This window comes from Lagopus leucura, unplaced genomic scaffold, assembly GCF_019238085.1.
Source record: "Lagopus leucura isolate 7727_CA_CO unplaced genomic scaffold, USGS_WTPT01 Super-Scaffold_100002, whole genome shotgun sequence".
Taxonomy (NCBI): domain Eukaryota; kingdom Metazoa; phylum Chordata; class Aves; order Galliformes; family Phasianidae; genus Lagopus; species Lagopus leucura.
Genome location: NW_024962263.1, coordinates 45,002,416 through 45,023,131, shown reverse-complemented (window position 1 = coordinate 45,023,131; position 20,716 = coordinate 45,002,416). Strand labels below are relative to the sequence as shown.

At 37.1% G+C, this 20,716-nt stretch overlaps 1 protein-coding gene across 2 annotated transcripts in view; it reads left to right on the top strand.

The window, feature by feature from the left end:
- The window catches only part of ROCK1 (Rho associated coiled-coil containing protein kinase 1), an 82,037-nt gene that overhangs the window by 56,771 nt on the left and 4,550 nt on the right, over positions 1 to 20,716 (top strand). For both annotated transcript variants that reach the window (XM_042869016.1, XM_042869017.1), the window contains exons 19-32: positions 480 to 640; positions 883 to 1,067; positions 1,746 to 1,815; positions 3,252 to 3,346; positions 5,077 to 5,242; positions 6,816 to 6,909; positions 8,060 to 8,148; positions 9,536 to 9,724; positions 10,198 to 10,363; positions 15,548 to 15,618; positions 17,706 to 17,794; positions 19,191 to 19,269; positions 19,392 to 19,653; positions 20,227 to 20,434. In XM_042869016.1, the coding sequence (XP_042724950.1) occupies positions 480 to 640; positions 883 to 1,067; positions 1,746 to 1,815; positions 3,252 to 3,346; positions 5,077 to 5,242; positions 6,816 to 6,909; positions 8,060 to 8,148; positions 9,536 to 9,724; positions 10,198 to 10,363; positions 15,548 to 15,618; positions 17,706 to 17,794; positions 19,191 to 19,269; positions 19,392 to 19,653; positions 20,227 to 20,434 (1,924 nt within the window). The remainder of the gene's footprint in view (positions 1 to 479; positions 641 to 882; positions 1,068 to 1,745; positions 1,816 to 3,251; positions 3,347 to 5,076; positions 5,243 to 6,815; positions 6,910 to 8,059; positions 8,149 to 9,535; positions 9,725 to 10,197; positions 10,364 to 15,547; positions 15,619 to 17,705; positions 17,795 to 19,190; positions 19,270 to 19,391; positions 19,654 to 20,226; positions 20,435 to 20,716) is intronic.

Sequence of the window (20,716 nt, the reverse complement as noted above, 5' to 3'; positions counted from 1 at the left end):
CCATGAATGAAAGAGGTTTCATGTCATCCCAGTTGACTATAAGGTCTTTGTGAAGATTGTTGGAGTCTGCACATGTAGTTTGTAACTTTTCATAAAGCTTATCTGAATGGTACCATATCCTTTCTTTCCCTGTACTACCCATTCTTGGAAACTAAACTTTGTTTATAACATTTCATAGTGATCACTTCAAGAGCGTGCATTTTGGATTTCACTTTCATTATTTACTTTCAGTTGTCATGATAATATTCTGATGCTTTGAATGCAAACTGAAATTAATATTTCTTAAAAAAAAAATATTGCTTGCAACAAAGCCAGGAAGTCTTTATGCACTAACCAGTTCATCTAATGTCAGAAGAGCCTGAATAGCTGAGCAGATAGGTCTGAAAAATATTAGGGTATTTAAGACTGTGTTTATAAAAAGATTCTTGCAGATGCTACATATTCATTTCCATTGTTTTTCTTTCTTTAATCTTGTTTAGAAATGGAAAAAAAAGTAAAGGAAGAAAGAGCAGCAAGAGAAAAGGCAGAGAATCGAATAGTTCAGGCTGAAAAACAGTGTTCCATGCTAGACTTCGACCTGAAGCAGTCTCAGCAGAAACTGGAACACCTTCTTCAGCAAAAGGAAAGACTGGAGGATGAAGTAAGTAGAATGTTCATTGCTAAGAATTTTCTTTATAAATAAGAAAATAAGAAGGGATAGTTGCAATGAGAAATAAGATGTTTGGACTGAAAGACTTGGAAATTTAGGGATATTTTCATATATTATATCATGTGTAGCATTTAGGCAGTACTGTTTGACAAGTAATCCATAAATTAAGCTTTCAACCTTATACAACTGGCTGTTCAGCAGACACTTCTAAACTGAAATAATTTCTCATTTAGGTAAAGAATCTGTCACTTCAGCTAGAGCAAGAGACAAATAAGCGAATAATGGCACAGAATGAATTAAAGGCACAAGCTTTTGAAGCAGATAACTTGAAGGGTTCTGAGAAGCAACTGAAGCAAGAAATCAATACGTTATTGGAAGCAAAAAGGTTACTGGAAGTTGAGTTGGCTCAACTTGCTAAGTAAGTGAAAATCTGAGGTAAAGTGGAAAAATTGTTTAATTATACATGTACTGTTTTATTCATTCCTATTAATTGAAGAAATGTTCTGTGATACATTTTTTCCTAAACAAAGAATATTTTTAGCTGCATGTTATCATTTCTATATGTAGCCTTCAGTGTTGGAATATTTTTGTTATCAGCTGTGATACAGAGTAAATCTTGGCTTGTTCAACATCAGGACATGGATGCTCTTTTTTGAGATTTGATTTCCTTAAGGATCAAATGTGATGGTATTTATTTAATTGTATGGAACTTATCTTATTACACGGAGGTCGACAACTTTTTCCTCTTTATCTACCTGATATCCTGTTTTTTACAACTCTTAATCTGACTGAAATGCTTCTTGTTAATCATGCTTCTATCGTAGCTTCCTTCAGCTGAAAGTAAGACTCAACAGTCAATATTTCTGTTTAGCATACCACTTTTATTCTAGTTTACATAGCTAAAGCCATCATCATTCAGTTAGAAGAAAGTATGTAATTAAATCACAAGACTAGGATGAAGCAAACTCTTCATCTTTGAAATAATACGTACACAAATATAAAATTATTTTAGACTACTCTTCTGGTTAGAACTAGCCTTTGTTATTGGTTATTAACTGGCTTCTTACACAATTTCCATTTTTTTTTTCCTTCAAAGACAGTACAGAGGAAATGAAGGTCAAATGCGTGAGCTTCAGGATCAGCTTGAAGCAGAGCAGTATTTTTCGGTAAGCCTTGCAAAGAATTTTGAATGCTGTGTTTTTATGTGAAACTGGCTAGTTGAATAGTTAGGCATATTTAAGTTTTTAAAATGTAAACAGCAGTAACCTGACATAAATCAGCAGTTCACAAAATCTACTTGAGTTGCAAAAATGAACAATAAATTAGTGAACATTGATATGTTGTTTGTCTGTTTTATATGTTCCCTTTTAGTTGCTCGCTTGTCCAGTTTTCTGTTACAGTATAATGAACGACTCAATTATCTTAATTATTCAGTGGAGTAGTTGCTTTGTTATCTGTTATGTTATTTGTTAGTTATCTTGATAGAGATATTTTTCTGACACATGCAAATTTCATAAAGAGCTCAAAATCTTAATATTTACTGGAACATATTCTGTGTAATTGATCTACTATAAATATGTGTAAAAACTGTAGATCTGGTAGTATTTGGCACTTCTCCCTCATCTTTATAAAAAGATAGCATCTCTGCACCTCAGTCCCCAAACTGTATGGAAGAGCCTTATTGCAGAGCCCACAGAGCCAATATGTGTATTTCATCGATTGAGTCTGGTCTGTTCCATTTCTGTGAATAGAAACAGTAAGATGAGAACTTCTGTAATGCCAAAACTTTAAATAATTTGTGATTACACACTGATACATTTTACTTTCGGAAGGACTCTTTAAATTCAGTTCTTCCTTGGAGGAAGTTGAATGTTGGTGTTTACCACAATGCGTGTCACTGTGATTTTATCATACATTCCAGGCTTTTGTGCATTTCTACATAATATACTGCCAATAGGGAAAAATCCAGTGTGTGGTGTTTTATTGTTTTTTTTTTCACAAGCTTACAGTCTAAACAAAATACTGTTAATGCAGTCTGAAAACTTGGCCAAAATACTTTGCTGCAAATTTTAACGTACTGAATTATTGATTTTGTTAATACAGTGATTAAGAACAAAAGTCGTTCACATAGTCAAGACCTCTGTTGGATTAGTTAAGACAAAATCAATCTGTATATAAAACTTGCAGTCTAAGAGCATGGATACAAACAATACAACAGATGAAAGTGTAGGACAGGATTAAGCTTCAGTTTGACTGATGGTTTGGGGCAGTGATGCTAGAGGAGGATGCAGTTTGGTGCCATTGTCTCCAAGAAGGCTGCTTGCCCCAGCACCAGCCTTCCAGTTTGTCAGTGGATGTGGTTGTACAATTATGTAGAAAGCCAGACTAGAAAACTGAAAACTAACCCAATCACAGCATTTCCCAACACGAGAGTAACTGGAAGGGAGCATACTGGGCAGGAGTGGAAGAGAGGATTATTATTAAAGGTAGTACTGTCATTTGTTGGTTTGACAAATTAAAACCATCCAGGTACCAAAACCATGAGGAATTACAGTATGGAATTTGAATAATGATTCTTTTATTTTTATGCTTTCTTTTACAGACACTTTACAAAACTCAGGTTAAGGAACTGAAGGAAGAAATTGATGAAAAGAATAAAGAAACTCAAAGAAAAATGCAGGAATTGCAAAATGAGAAGTATGCCCTTTGTTTCTGTCAATAGCATAAGTTATTCCATACTAAGTTTTTCACTTCGGAAGATTAGAATCAGATGTGAAATATTTAGTTCTTTCAAAAGCAGACAGGCTTCAGAACTGTTCTGTAACACTCTGCAAGATGGCAAATACACACGATATTGCCTATGCTGACAATAAATATGATAAATATGATAAATTCATATTTAAATTCAGATAAATATGGCAATTCATATTTGTATGGATTTGAAGCATAACGGCTGGAAGAAGAGTGCTGACTTCTAGGAATTTTGGAGGATGTAAAATTTAGGAAAAAATATTCCAGTCTCTACTTATTGTCCTTTTGTTTGTGAAACTGTTTTGATTTGATTACTACACCATCCTCATTAGTATTTAATGTATTTCCATCTGCAAGAGGATAATTTAAGGAAAAGATAATGAAAATACTTTGAATTCTGACTTTAGCGTGCTCCGATTACTTAAAACCAAACCAGCTATGCTAATTCAACATTTCGTTAGTTGTGATACAATGTCTTCAAAGTTAGAAAATGAGTAAAGAATTATCCTAAGCTTTTTTTCCCAATTTATTAATTTACCGAATATCTGTTTATTCTGAGGAAGGGGATTTAGCCTCACCCACGCAATGGAATTTCTCCTACTGCGCTTTAGCGTTAGCATTTCTAAGCAATCTAAAGGGAGAATGTTTTTGCAGTGTAAGTGATGTGTTTTGATCAGATAAGAAAGGAAGAAAACAAGGATGTGGTAATAAATACAATATAAAAGTAGAATATGTATCTTCGCAAAGTTGTCAGGAATAGTATCCAACTTAAAAACAAGCAAACAAAATAAAAGAGAAGGAGAGACTTCAGTCCTTCCATCACCTGCTTTCATGGATTCGATTTATTCCCTCTCTCTACATCACAATCCTGTGTTTGCTACAGATGTTTTTTATGTGTTTCTATATGGGATTAAAGACAAACTCTAAATATATTTTGATAGTTACCTTTTATAGAGAGGCCCGCATCTGCTACAGTTGTTTCACATCAGTGGATTCCATAGCAATTTTTTCTTCACAGCATAAATGACATTTTGCAGTGTAGGAAAGACCTCTGTTCTGAAGCCCACACTGCAGCAGTGTATTGCTGCCTTTATTTTCCTCCCACATTGTGAGCCATGTCACATGTTGCTGGGTACCTTTGACTCCTGGGTGCTAGACTGGCTTGACATAGGTTTCCTTGCAAGCGCATATGAGTGCTCTGCCTGTACTCCTAGCGAGAGCAGGACAGTTTAGCTTGCATGCCAAACTGCCTGTCAAGCGGTAGACAGAATTTGCAACTCTTCATGCCAAAACCTCCTTAGAACCACTGTACATTTTCAGAAATGTTATGTAGTTTTATTGCTCAAACAGCTGAGTGCATATGAGCAGTAATCCTGTGTGAAGTGTCAGCTAATACAGGTATTATTCCTCAAAGACAGGATAATGTGAGACTTCAATTCCAAAGGGTTGTTTTTTTGTGGATGACTGAAATTGTAGTTGAACTATAGTAAGTTGACTGCTGTAGCTTTTTGTTCATCAAAATATAACATGCATACAGAGTTCTGTTTTAAAATCAAATTTTTAGGTAACTAAGATAACGATAACTAACTGAACAGTATAATTTGCATTTGTTTGTTTTTCCTGAAAATATGGAATGTTTTGCATAGAAAAGCAAAATCTGAATGTCCTTTTTACAGAGAAACACTCACTACACAGCTGGATTTAGCTGAAACCAAAGCTGAGTCGGAACAGTTGGCACGGGCACTTCTTGAAGAGCAGTATTTTGAATTGAGTCAGGAGAGCAAAAAAGCAGCATCACGACATAGGCAAGAAATGACAGATAAGGACAGCATCATAAGAAGGGTAAATTACATGACTAAATAGTACCTAAATATATCATCCAACTGGAAAAATCTTTTTATTTTAATTTGTAATGTCCTGTGGGCATAATTAATGATTATTTAAGTATCTGAGCTTTGAACTCAGACAATTAAAACATTTAAATCCCATCGTCTGAACTAACAGAGAAATGTAGACGGTGAGAATCTGAGATGAGCTCATACTGTACATGAAGCCAATGTCTGTAATTCAGTTATTAAGCTTTTTCCAGATGATTCCTGTCATTGCTCAATGTATGTAAGTTTTTTGAAAAACTTTAGATGGTGTACTGTAGAATCTTACTGTAAAACTGCTTAATCTTAGAAATATGTATATATACCTGGAAATCTTGAGATTTTTCCCTCTGCTAAACCATTCATTTAAAAGAACCCCTTCTCCCTCCCCTTGCAGTTTTTGAAGATACTTTATAGCGTAGCTGTTGAGTATTAATATCATGCTTATAAATGTCTGTACCTGAATTTTCAAGTAGCAATCTGTGTGTGTGTGTGTGCGCGTATATATATATATATATACACACACACACACAGATATATATATATGCATTTATATATCATTGCTATTCCGTCACCATTGTCCCCTTTGGCAGTATGCAGATAGTCTTAAGAGTCCTGGGATTGGAAAAGTGGCTGTTCATCTTGGATCAGTTACTGAAAGTTTTCTCTTAGCATTGCTACATGTTAGATCTCTATAAGAAGGCAGTAAAAGTAATACTAACTGCATCTACAGTCTGTGCCCTGTTAAGAGCTCTGACTTTCCAAAATTGAACAATTTCTTAAAAACTGTTTAGACTGTGTTAGCAGGGCATAGAAATAGTACCTTCTTGTCAGTATTCTTTCTGGTTTCAAATACTCTGATTATGCTTTTAACGTATACTCGTTAAGTAGCCAGCAAAGTGATCTTGATTGTGCCTTCTGGCAGTTAACATATTCAAAGCATAATGGTTTTTCTTTACAGTTGCTTTTTTTTTTTTTTTTTTTTTTCAAACCTGTTTGAATATTTACCTCTATATACTTTGTCTCAGACAAAATTTAGTTTTGTTTTCATACTGATTTTTGCCTGTTTTTCATTATAAACATCAGTTATTTAGCAACTAGTTCATTGAATCTTCTCTAGCCTTGAATGCAGGAATTCTATCATCTGTCTGCTGCTTTTCTTTCTAGATCCATTGGATCTGCCCTCTGGATACTGTTTTTTCTGAAGTGCCACAAAATTAATTGTGAACCACCACATTCAATGACTGCAATCTATTTTTGACTGAATTTTTAATTGTATGCTAGAGTATTTTCAGTTTTGTAAAGAGAATTTTTCAAAAGATGCTTTGTGAGACCAGTTGTATTCTAGAACCTTCTGGTATGTCAAGGCAACTTAGAAAAAATGTATCATTTTTATAGTTCAATTTTGAAAGGTAAGCAATTTTCTTTAATGCACACTTGAAGACATCCCAAGTAAGAGGCTGTTACAGATTAAGGATATTTAAGAAAATAATCTTATAAATATGACAATATCTCTGTCTTAAAATGTATTTGTTTTCATTTAGCTGGAAGAAACTAACAGCACGTTAACCAAAGATGTTGATCTAATAACAAAAGAAAATTCAGAGATCAGTGAAAAAATGAAGAAACAGGAGGAAGGTATGTCATCTTTGGAGTCTTAAATTACTTGTAATGAAGCACAAATGAATTTGAAGCACGGGTGAAAATGAAAATGGGAAATTCCTGTATGTCCTCCATAGTGGTGAAGTGACTTGATGGGAAATGTGTCATCTTGAAATTACATGTGAATTGCTACTCTACCGTATTTGTTCCATTCCCATATGCTGCCTTTCTGTTGTTAAGAACAATTAAAATCTCAGTTTCAGCAGGCAGAAATAAGTGAGCTGCTGCCTCTGCTTGCCTCAGTTTTTAAAGCAAGTTAGAATGCAGGTTTCTGCAGGCATTATCAGGAATGCCTGCCTGGTACAGCTCTTCCTTACCCTGTCTGTCCAACTTCTTTCTGCCAGCCCTACCTCAGGTGAATGAAAAGTGTTAAGGAAAAGTGGTGTTTCACTCATTTCACCTTGCATGCAGTGTACTTAATGAAGTGTTTGATTCTGTCTCTGGAACGTACAGTAAGACAGCATCGATATTTCATCTTCCTTAAGACAGCCTTTAATTTAGAATTATGCTCTTATTGGTGGATTTGCATTCTAATTCCTTGCATTCAGAATAAGTGGAAAATACATTGTTGAAGCTGCTTGTGATTCTGCATTTGAGCAAAGAACATGTAATCAGAACATGTATTTTAGTATCTGTTAACTGTAAGAGGAAAGACCTTATCAGTTGAGATGCCAATGGTGTTTTAAACACTATGTAAGCAGGAATATTTTCCTTTTGTTCTGCATTTCTGCAGGGGTTTTGCAGGGACTGGGCGAGAAGATTTTCAGTTTATACGTATATATGTTAGTTTTATCATGTTTGTTAGTTTTAAGTATTTGAAAATTATTCATTAATTGCTTGTATCTTTGATGGAAGAATTCTTATCAGTAAAATGCTTAGAAACCCTGAGAAAAATCAGGAGATTGCAGGTGTGATAGATAGGTTGTTTATAGTATTTCATCTTGATGCCATCAGTAAATAGGAGTAGTAGCACAAGACCAGTAACATTTATCAGATCAGTAACATTTATCATTATTTAGGTGATGCAATAGGAATAAGAGGAAATAGAACGGTACAGTTTTATGTGATTAAGCTTAGGAATACTTACCTTGTCCTAAAATCTCAAAGTTGAATCTTACTTTAACAGAATATAAGCTGAAAAAAGAGGAAGAAATTAACAATATTAGAATGCAATATGAGAAGAGTATCAACAATGAGAGAACTCTGAAGACACAGGTATAAGTCTTACGTAACTGAATAAAGTAAAAATGATGTTTCATGTCAGATATATTTCAACTTTTTTTTTTGTTGCTGTTTTTTTTGGTGCAACTAGTTCTTAGTGCCTGGGATTTGTTAATTTAATGCTAATCACAGAATCACAGGGTTGGAAGGGACCTCAAGGATCCTAAATCTCCAACCCCCCTGCCACATGCAGGGCCACCAACCTCCCCATTTAATACTAGACCAGGCTGCCCAGGGCCCCATCTAACCTGGCCGTGAACAACTCCAAGAATGGGGCATCCACAACCTCTCTGGGCAGCCTGTTCCAGTACCTCACCACTCTCCCTGTAAAGAATTTCCCCCTGACATCCAACCCAAATCTCCCCTCCCTCAACTTAAAACCATTTCCCCTTGTCCTACACATATCAACCCTTTGAAAGAGTTGATTCCCCTCCTCTTTGTAGGCTCCCTTATAGGTTCTGAAATGCTGCAATGAGGTCACCCCGCAGCCTTCTTTTCTCCAGGCTGAACAAGCCCAGCTCCCTCAGCCTGTCCTTATAGGGGAGGTGCTCCAGTCCCCTGAGCATCCTAGAGGCCCTCCTCTGGACCCTTTCCAACAACTCCCTGTCTTTTTTGTACTGGGGGCTCCACACTTGGACGCAGTATTCCAGATGGGGCCTCACAAAAGCAGAGTAGAGGGGGCAATCACTTCCTTGTCCTTGCTGGCCACCCCTCTTTTGATGGAGCCCAGGATGCCATTTGCCTTCCGAGCCACAACAGCACACTGCTGGCTCATGTTAAGTTTTTCATCTATCAGGACCCCCTTCTTCACAAGGCTGCTCTCAAGGACTGCTCCTTCCAGTCTGAATGGATGCCTGGGATTCCTCCAGCCCAAGTGCTAATCATGATGTATAGTTCTGATATTTAGAGTTTAAATAAAATCGATTATGAGGGCTTTTCAGAATTATTACTAGTATAGTAAGGACCATTAATACTGGTGAAGTATTTTTCACGGGCTAGAGATTACTTTTTCTGTACCAACTACATTGCAGTGGTTTTGGGAAGTCTACACTTTTTAAAGACAGGTGGAGATGATTGGAGAAGTTGGAATGGGGTGAGAGTTTATCTTTTTCAAGCTCTTATCTCCATTTTTGCTATTTGAATTGGGTGTTGGTGTGAGAAATACAGTAACCGAGGTACACATTTTAATGTATCCCTAGGGGTATGTTTTCAGTTTTGGAATTAATTACAATGATTTATTGAAGTACACCTCTCCTATTCTGTTTTTAGATCATGAAGACTTGCACATTTTTGCTAATCCTCCAATTAGATAAACTTGGAAGGTTTACGTGACACTTGCTTTCATACATAACTTCTCTGACTTATCTGTTTCTTGTAACAGGCTGTCAACAAACTGGCTGAGATCATGAATAGAAAAGATTTTAAAATAGATAGAAAGAAAGCAAGCATGCAAGATTTGAGGAAGAAAGACAAGGAAAACCGGAAGCTACAACTGGAGCTTAATCAAGAAAAAGAGAAATTCAATCAGATGGTAGTGAAATACCAGAAAGAGCTTAATGAAATGCAAGCGGTAAAATGATCTTCATTTTTGTCACATTATGAAGCTCTCTGCCCAGGGAAAACGTGCAGCTCTTAGTGCACTTGAGAAAAGGAGTTCTGTTCCTGATGTACTAGACTAGAATTTTAGTGCAGCTGTGTTGTTCTCATTCATTTTCTTTTCTCAGTTGGTAACTGTGGGAGAGACTGGTACATTATGAAAACTGAATATTGCATAGTACATTATTCATATGGTTTTTCTCTGGAAGATTAAATTTTCTGTTATAAGTTCTACTAACATTTTCTACTTCAATGTATTGCTTTATCTTTGATATTTAGCCTTTTTTCCTAGACTTTAGGAACATTTTTATGATAGTAATTTATGTCAATGCTGTCAAAAGTGTCTAGAGATTTTGGGGCAAAAAGAAGTAGTAAGGTTTTGGTTTTAAATACTTTGCTCCCATATTTTTGATACCTTGGTGATGATGTATGTGTATACAAATACAGCAACTCGCAGAAGAATCAACATATAGGAATGAGCTACAGATGCAGCTGGATAGTAAAGAGAGTGACATAGAACAACTACGAAGGAAAATTTTGGATCTCCAGCAAGGAATGGATTCCACCAGCGTTTCTAGTCTACAGCCAGATGAAATTGATGGAAATCTTCCAGGTAAGAGGAAAGTGTCTTTGAAGTAGTTGTTTTCTGTGCATACACACAATTTTGGAAGGTCTGTTCTTCCAGTCTTTCAAATAGGTCACTACCTTCTTGAAAATACCTTGTGACTATCTTTCTGTGTCACGTTTCTATTTGTATTTTTTTTAATTTATTTTTCAGTTTCATGGCTCAGCTGCTCACACTTAGTCTTCTAAGTACTTTACGGCCAGTATTACCTTAACTTTCCACTTTTGTGGAAGGAATATAGCTGTCACTGCTGTTTGAACATAGTAACTACAATTTGCAGTGTAAAGTGAATCCAGTAGAGGGCCAGCATATTTCCATAGTGCATTTTATATCTTGAGTGTAAACTTGCCTTGATCTTGTTTGTTAGTCATGTAGCATTTTTCTGGTGGCAACAGTTGTCTGTGCAGAAGGGAAAAAAACAACCCACCAAACTGTAGAAATTTCTATAATGCATAGCAGAGTATGGTATTCTGATTCAACAGTTTAGAAGAATATCAAATGTAAGCTGGTGATTCCCATATAGCTTCAGTTGCAGACATTGTATTTGGAGGCCCACTGTTAACATTGGTTAGTGATTTCCCACCCCTCAGTATTTGCAGTGTGTAATCAGTATGTTCACATTTCTGTATCCCTAGGTAGGGAAAGTAATAATCAGCACTTTCTCCACCATTTTCAGCAAAATGGCTGTTTTGTAATATATTGAAAAAAAAACAAACCCTCATCGCTTGCCTCCATCTGGTAACATCTTCTCTATTTCCTTAAAATTAATATTAAGTCAATGTAACGCTGTGCTAGATCTGGGGAAGTTTATAGCAGTTTATAGCTCTTTCTTTGTCTGCTTCACACTATGGTATGTTTTTTCCAGTTTTCCCTTCGCAATTGTGCATTTTTAAGTATCTGTCCAAACTACCACTTTGAATTTGTGGGCAGAAATTTACTTAGTTGTAACAAATCAGCTATAATTTTATCACTGTTAATTAAAATAGCATGATTACTGGAACTTCTTACAGTCTTTCCCTTTGTCTTCTTTACTCCTCAATTTCTACTTTACCAACCTTTCGCTTCCCTTCATTTTTTGCCCTCTTCTTTCCACATGCCTCTTACTTTTACTGCAGTTGTGCTTCTGATGTTAGTATTTCATACAGGTAGGACCACTAATATTATGTTATTAGGCCATCTCATGTATGTTTTTAAAATATGTTTTGATTTTGTCCTTAGAATGTGTTGGGTTTTTTGTTTGTTTGAGTGAGGCTCTGAGTTTACCAGAATTTGAATAAGAAGCAATTGAGGTAATTTAAGGAGATTGTGATGTTAGTGTGATCATATTTCACACTTTTGTGAGTTAAGTAGAGAGCATGGAAGAACTAAACTAGCATTCAACTAGCATTTAACTTAGCATTGTAAGCAGGAAAAGAAAGCCAGTCTTTAAAGTGTACATACCCCATGCCATAAAAGAGGAAATAACAGAATCATAGGTTAAGGCTGGAAGAGACCTCTGGAGGTCGTGTAGTCAAGCTCCTGCTCAAATGAGGACACTGAGAGCAAGTTGGCCACCACCCATCACTATGTCCAGGTGACTTCTGAAGATTCCAGGGAGGAAACTCCACAGCCTTGGTGTCCACTTGGATCCCTAAGTTCTGCCCTCCTCTATGTCCTAGTGTGTGAGGTTGTTCCTGCCCAGGTGTAGGACTCTACTCTTCTCCTTTTTAACTTCATGAGATTCTTGTCAGCCCTGGATGGCTTTGTCCCTTTGGTGAGTCAGTCACTCCACACTGATTTGTGTTTTCAGCATATTTACTTAAGATGCACTCAATGAACAAACTGTATTGCGGAGTAAAGATGTCAAGAAGAAGTGGAGCTGGGATCTTCTGCTTGTTACTGGCCTTCAACTAGACTCATGTTTCAGTTAGTGTCTCCAGTGTTAAAATCCTTGGTGAAGCAGCTGGAATAATGTGCATTTCAGTTATGCCTTTAGAATGCCTCTTCCTCCTGGCTAGGCTTACCAAGCCTCAATACTTGTAAAAAGAGTTGTTCTTTGCAGATACAAAATTCAAGCATGAACTTCAAGGGTTTTTTCCTAACAATTATGGGACACTTTAACCTGTTCTGAATTGGTTGTTTTCATCTGAATTGCAATATCATAGAATCGTAGAATTGTTTGAATTGGAAAGGAGCTGTAAAGGTCATCTAGCCCAACTCCCCTGCAATGGACAGGGTGTATAACCAAGATGTTATAATTGCAATATAATCAAAAGAGTAAGGCAAAAGCAAACAAGGATCGCAAAAGAGAATAAGTAGAAGAGCTTACCCTTGGGTTGAGCTCACTAGAAGATACCAAAAGAGGAGGATCTCCAGGAGAGATCCTTCCCCTGTGGTAGCCAGCTCTTAAATAGGTCCAGGAGGGGTGGAGCCAGGCTCCACCCCTTCCAGCAGCACAGGTGAATTGCCTTCACCTGTGCTCCTCTGGCTGACTCAAGGCTCACCTCAGGTGATTAATCAGAGGTTCAGGCCGTGACTCAGCAGTTCCCATACACAGGGACATTTCAGTCAGGTTGCTCAGATTCCTGTCGAGATTGACCTTGAATGTCTGCAAGGACAGGGCATCTACCACATCTATGGGCAACCTGTTCAGAGGTTCAGATAACTTAAAGCTGAGTTGTCTGGCAGTTTTAACTGAAGGAATATTTTGATGTATATTATTAGATGGTATTTTACACAGACAGAATAGAGCAATGAACATGAACCACCTCAGACAACAGTTTTTTGGAATACAGGACACAGCTATGACTTCCTGACATTTTCCTACAGGTAGCTATCAAAGTCTGATCCAGCTGTCTTGGTGAGGTTTAAATGAAAATGTGGTAAGAAATCAAATGGGAAGGGCTGGTTGGAAGGAGTTAGTGAGAGAGTGATCTTTCACTTTGTTGTTATGGGTGGAGTTTGAGGAGCAGGAATTCCTTAACATGGAAAAAATACTGAATTGCTCCTGAAGGCACCTGTATTACTCAGCTCAAAACCTACAAAAGCTCATGAATCACTACTAGCAGTTGTTGTCTTCTCTAATTCTAACTTAGTGTTAGAACTCCTGTTTATCATCCTGAGTCACTATTGTGGCCATATGAATATTAGCCATGAAGATGTTTAAAATGCAAATCCATCTTCTAATATGCATTGAGAGAGAAGTGTAAGAGTTATAGTTTTCACAGATGTTTTTTCTTCATATTCTGTTTGGGCCCAGCTGGCCATCAGGTATTTTCAAGGTCTAACTCCTTCCTGTTGCTTTTTAGAGACAAAGTTGGAAAAATCTTTTTCATAGTCTGGGTAGCTCATATTTTCTTAATTACTTAATCAGAACACTCATAAATATTATTCGTCTGGATCAGATATTGGCAAAATGTCTAGATGGGCATTTGCAGTTGTTAGCTAACTCTGTCAAGGAAAATCAAAAAGCACTGTAAATATTACTCAAGAAGAGCATTTGTGGCAAGGCTGGAACAAGAATAGCTCATCTGCCCTTTCACGAGTACATTTAGTTCCAGTCTCATGTTAGCTGTTGCTGAAAAGGAGCACATTCAGAAAATATTTTTGACTGCAATCTGATATTCACAGTTCAGAAATTCTCTCTCATTCAAATAGTATTTGCTCACTAGAATAGATTTATAGTAGGCAGAAAAGAATGTCAACCAATTCACTTGTAATAACATACCCACTTTCTACTGCATGTGAAATTTCTTCCAGGATGGACTGAAATAGAAGTGAGCTTAGGAAAATATTCCTCCTCATGGTATCTGTATAAACAACGTAGTACCTGATGCTTCTTTAAAATCTGTCATTATTGGATCTTTCCAAATTTTCATAGGGCACAATTACCCGAAATGTGCAGTGTTCCTTTAGAACCACTGTAGTATGTTCATTAGCAGCAGGTAATCAGGTTGGTTTGGGTTTGTTTTTTTTTTTCTTCAAAAGGGGACTTCACCTTTAGCATATTTCTAAAATGCTAAAAACAGAAATTAAATTGTCAAGGACCAAATACTCAACATAAGGTGAGCATTAGCTGTGATGCCTACAGACAGTATGTTTCCATTTCTAAAGCCATGGATTATTAAGACCTGGGAGGAGGGGAGGAGGAGAGGGGGCCTCTCAGGCCCTCAATGCAAGTCTTACACGGGTAGAAGAGGCCTTAAGAAAAGTCTTAATTGTTCCAGGCAGATTTCTGGTTGGAAAGGGTTCTGCTTTTCTCCAGATAGGATTTGAGCAGTTCACTGTCCCTACCCAGTATTTTGAGACTTTTCTGTAGTCTGCTGAGAAATGATAAAGACGTGATTCTGTCTTATTTCTTTATTGTAGTCCACTTTTAAATATTGCATGCTGTAGGAATAATGTTGGAAAGCCGTGTTTGTTCCATACCTAGTTTTAATGCCAGGTGGGGCTGTCAGTCAGGCAGACTTGTTTTTCTTGTGACCTTTCTCTGTAGAATTGTTAAATTGCTAATTTCATGATAGCAAAATATAAGATTTTAAAGTAATTTTTGAAAAGCTGTCCACTGAAAATCTGAATAAAATGCTTGTCTTTTATTCCTGATATCTAGTTGATTCTTCCTGCATTCCTTATTTATTTATCTCCTATGCTTATCTTCTGTGAGTAATGGAACACCTGTGTAGCTTTGCTTGCTCTTGTGCACTCTTTTTGTTTCCCTTGGGAAATGTGGATCTAATTTACTTGCTGCATTTTCCTGCTGAATATTTTCATGTAGACCCTGTGAGTGTTCAATGGTATTTACACTGAAAATTTCTGAATCATCCTCCATTTGAGCTGTAACACACTTCCAAAGCCAAGTCTTTTCTGTGGCCTGACCCTCTGCAAACAATGTACATTGTGTTTAAATGTCGACATCAAGGAAAGCAGCTTCACTTTATTCTGCAGTAACTGTGTGATAAAGTGTTAGCTTGTGATGGAGCATGAAATAAATGCTTATATCTTCCTTTTATTCAGCTGTGCTTTTTATTCTGCTTTGCTGAATTGGTAATTGCCTATTACTGCATGTAGTACATTTTCCTTTTCCTTTCTAGTAATAGTTTGCTTTGTGTTATTTTGCTTTACTATATATAATTAATATAATAACATAAATATATACAATTACTTACTGGTTTTTGTTTTTTTTTTTTAAACTAGAATCAAGGCTTGAAGGTTGGCTTTCAATACCAAACAAGGGAAATATAAAGCGGCACGGTTGGAAGAAACAGGTACAGATGGATTTCTTTTTTTCTTCCCTAACTCCCTTGAAAAATGTTGTTGTTGTTGTTGTTGTTTTGTTTTGTTTTTAGGCATGCAGTAAGGGTGGAATTGGTTTTACAGCTCATATTTAAGAAGCAAAAAAAGTAATGAGAGTATTCCAGTGTGTATATTCTTCATACATAGAGAAAGAAAGTGATGTAGCAGAAAAACAGATACGCAAGATGTATCAGAAATTTTGTTTGATATCTAAGGCTGTCTGACTTTTATTGTTCTAGAATTGATTTATCCAGCTTGCTGTCAGACTTTTGGCATTCCTTTGGCACAAAACACATTACTTCATTCTGTTCTTAATTGCCTAAAATATTACATCCTTTTTCTGTTGGAATATATCTTACAGACATCTCTACATGTCTTCTAGAATATTCATTCACCCTTGGATGATTACATTTATAAACTTCAGATAAACTCAGCTTCTCCACTAAAAGACTCGAACTTCTTCAGGCATGCAAGATATTGCAGTCAGTTACTCCATTGATGCTCCTCTAGTTTAAAAAATAGGTCCTGCACTTTGAGGGCATTTGAGCTATAGGCGGTTGCCTCTGTAAAACAAATTACGCTGACAGGATTCATTAAGCTGAGTTTCAAGCTGCTGAATGAGGGGCCGTATTGACTGGAGTGTGTATTTTCTTGGCTGAACTACACTGCATCTGAAACAGTGTCAGCAGTGTGATAACTGAATTCTGTTGTAATCAGAATTTGCATTTGTTAGCAGTAGTCATTTTAAGGCTGTTCTCTTACTGTGAAAGGCAGAGTTGTATACTTCAAAGGCAAAAAAGGCATCAGCTTTCTGTAGAAGTAGATCAAAAGAGTACAAGCACAGATGTTTTCTGTGTTGGGACAGATTGCAAGAGGCTTGCACCATGAAGACTTAGCAGTTAGTCACCTTGATCAGGCTTTGTATTAAAGACTTCTGACTGAGGACTTGAGATCAGTAGTCGAGATGTGCTCAGCTGAAATGTGCAGCTTGAGGAACACGTGTCAAACGCTTTCCTGTGAACTTGCTAAGGTCACTTTCATATTCAGATCATGAAGTCAGACTCATTCCTGTGTAATGAGGAAACTCCTCTTGTAAGGAGGAGTGATCAGCATTTACAGAATAGTCAGTACTGCTGTCATGCAGAAACTCATTCAATTACCTACCAGTAACTGGAATTCAAGATGAATTGTTTGTGTATTCTCTTATTTCCCCTTACTTTTGAGTTGTATTATACTAGAATGTGGAGATGAATATGGTTGGACCAGTCTTTTAGATCCTTTTTTTTATACATATACCTTTAATATATTCTAAAATGCTTGAAACTACAGGGGAGGGGACTGCCATGGTGATGGTTGAGCTTTTGCTTATGTCCGTGTCCGTGTGCTTTAAATTGAGGACAACATAAACGGGCTTTTGGGGATGGCAGGCATACTGAACATTTGGGAAAGAGGAATGCTGCAAAAGAATGTTCATTTCTCTTCCTCTGCAAACTTTTCCTTTACTGTTTCGGTTTATTCCTAGATCTGGAATGTATATCAGACTGTCACCTGTTCACTCTTACTGCTGCTTTTCTTTTGCTTCTTGTTGTTTTAGTCCATTAGATAGGAAGTAGATTCTGAGCTCAGTTGCTAACTCCTTCAGGCTACCAGTTATTTGGTGCAAAGCAGCAGTTAGTCCTGCAGGTCTCTGGACTACAGGAGGTGTTTGCAGCGTATCAACAAGTGATACTCAGCATTCTAGGAGCTGCTCAGGATTGGAATAATTTTTCATATCAACTTTGCAGTCAGTCAAGTGAAATTTGAGTTCTGTATGGATAGACTCCCAAAGTCACTAAGGACACTGTGGAGTTCTGCCATGGCAATACACAATCACTGTGGCTGTAGTGTTGCGCAGCTGTCAGAAGTATCTCTGGCAAGGACTTAAATATCTCTTCATACTAGCTGAAAAGACTGAGTTAAAAAAAAAAAAGGGGTTTTCACGTTCTTAGGAAAATACAACTGGATAAATGTTTCTTTTTAGCATTCAATTTTAGCTTGTTTTTACCTTTTCTCTTCCCAGTACGTTGTGGTGAGCAGTAAAAAGATACTGTTCTATAATGATGAAAAGGACAAGGACCAGTCTAATCCATCCATGGTACTAGACATAGAGTAAGTACACTTACTGTTAGCTTTGTGTTGACAAGAGAGCACTGTGTTCAGAGAGCGCTGATAAGAGATCTGTCATCTTGGAATCAAAATTCCATAAATAATTTTGAATTTCCTGTACTAATTGGAAAATGTATTTCAGGATGCTGTTATCTTTAATGGAAGATCCTGTGTTTTAGGGTTTTTTTGTATTGCTACAGCTAAAAACTGAATCACGGGATAGTGTGGGTCTTTCTGCATTCACTGGTCTATTTTTGCAGAAGAGATGAGGCTTATTATGACAGAGACAGAAACAGTGGAACCTACCTGTTCTTTCTCTTTTTGTGACTTGGTGTTACCTTTTAATCTGTGCTGGTTAAAGTATGGGATGGGTGGTAAGTTGTGGCACAGCCCCCCGATATTTTAATGACTGGTTTGTCCTGTTACTTCAAATAGCTGTTTTCTAATGCAGGTTGTGATATCGTGGGGCACACCAAAGTAAGGCACAGGCTCTCTGGTTGAAGGGATTGGTGTTGACCAAGCTCAAAACATTTCTAAATTTTCCAGACAATTTCTATTAAAGAGGAACAATAAATAGTTTCCCCTGTATGTTGGTTGTACGTAAGGAAGGATGTTTCATCACTGAAACCCATCACTCTTACATGATTGGCTATGATGTTTGAACAGCTGAATGTTACAGAACCTCATAGAGTAGTAATTGGAAGAAGGATTTAAAATGCATGAAGCAGTCTACCAGTGACTAAGAATATAAGGGTCAGGAAGGAATCACCAAATCAGGGTGCGCTTAAGCTGCCATTTGCTTGTAAACAGGACAAACCATTATTTTCTCTTTGAGCTGTTTCTTATTCTCTTTTCATAAATGTCTGTTATGGCTATTGTTGAAAAGAGAATGTTGGGCTGGATAGACCTTAGATTTTCGTCCATTGTGGGATGACATTTGTTTCAGTTTTAACAGTATTTTCAACACTTTGTGCCCCAGATTGATCTTTATGATCTTCTGGCATTGATTGCTTCTCAATCGATAACATGACAAAGGGGAAAAAAACCCAACAACAAACTGTATTTCCATCCAGGATTATCAGTATGCTTTTTTAGTAATAGTACAGATTTTGGAGTGTTCTAAGAAAGCTGTGAAAAAGGCTTTCCAATTCTAAGTTTGCCACAGTGTGTCTTGAATCTGTTGTAACATCATCCTCTTTCCATGCTATGAAATGTTTTGGTTTTACTTGGGTAAGACCGACTAACTTTACTAGGCAAGATCTATAAGGTATTAGTGAATTCCTAAAACTGTATTGCAGCCTTGAAGTATGTAATTTTGCTTGTATAAACAAGATTTGGAAGAACTTGAAAGCAATTTTATTATAGTCACATTTTCTGATTGGTCTTTCTTTTAATCTAGTAAGCTGTTCCATGTCCGACCTGTAACTCAAGGAGATGTATATAGAGCAGAAACAGAAGAAATTCCTAAAATATTCCAGGTAAAAAGGAAGTGAATTGTCATTCCTGTTTCAATTCTTTTCAAGAAAACATTCGGTGATTTTTAGAAACTGTATAGAAATATTTAGTGCTTCAACAGTAACATGCAGTATTCCTTTTTCAGATTTTGTATGCTAATGAGGGGGAATGCAGGAAGGATGTGGAGGTAGAATCAGTCCAGCCTGCAGAGAAGACAAACTTCCTAAATCATAAAGGCCATGAATTTATTCCAACAATATACCACTTTCCAGCCAACTGCGAGGCCTGTGCCAAACCTCTTTGGCATGTCTTCAAGCCCCCGGCTGCCCTGGAATGTCGAAGATGCCATGTGAAGTGCCATAGAGACCACTTGGATAAAAAGGAGGAGTTAATTGCACCATGCAAAGGTATCAGTACTGCTTATGAAGAGGCAGCTTTGAGAAGCCTTTGCAGGGAGGCCTTTGGTGTAACTAATGTGGCTCAGCTGTGAGAGCACAAGGCCTTTTGCCCAGATGCTGGTCCACTACTTGGTTCCTGAACCATTCTTTCTGTCAACTGATACTTGGCTGTGTTGGGGACAATGCAGTGACCACATCACCAAGCTGTGCTGAGACCTTTGAAGAGTGGTTCTTCAGCCACTTCACAGACTGGGGTCAAAGTTTCCTCTCTGTGCTCCTGTGAAATGGAGTATTTGGGATACGTGCTCTGGAAGTCAGTCATAAGGTATCCACACAGCTGTTTAGCATAAGCCTGAAATCAGTGCAAGTTGTCTCATTACATGAGTATTGAAGTCAAGAATATTAACGGAGACAAACATTGAAATAATATTTGTAATTTCCCCTGCTGGTTGTCGTCTTCTAAAAATATCAACCATTCCAGGTGTGTATGTTGGTGCCACCAGGTATGCTGTCTGGTGGAACAGCTGGTAGGTCATATTTCTCATTCTGATAAGGAATTCATCTTCTGCCTTTTACTTACAGTGAGTTACGACGTAACTTCAGCAAGAGATATGTTGTTGCTGGCATCCTGTCAAGATGAACAGAAGAAATGGGTAACTCATTTAGTAAAGAAGATCCCTAAGAACCCGCCTTCTACTTTTGTTCGTGCTTCTCCTAGAACTATGTCTACAAGATCCTCAGCAAACCAGTCATTCCGAAAAGCTGTTAAAAATACTTCTGGAAAAACGAGGTGAGAAACTATGAAGGCTGTGAATCTTTTTAACTAAAAAACATAGGTATCTGTTTGTAAAAATCTTATTTAAGAGGAAATTGTGAAATAATGCCATAGTGAAGACTGTAGAACAGATTGTCTAAAGCTGTGCTCAAATCCTGAAAGAGGAATAGACAGAATTCATCGTTCTCTCATTTCCTGTCTTCTTCTGTCCCATGAGTTGTTAGTAAAGCTGTTTGTGGCCCTATGCGTTAACCAGAGACAGGTTTAAAATGTGGGTTTTTTAATGCTAGGACATGG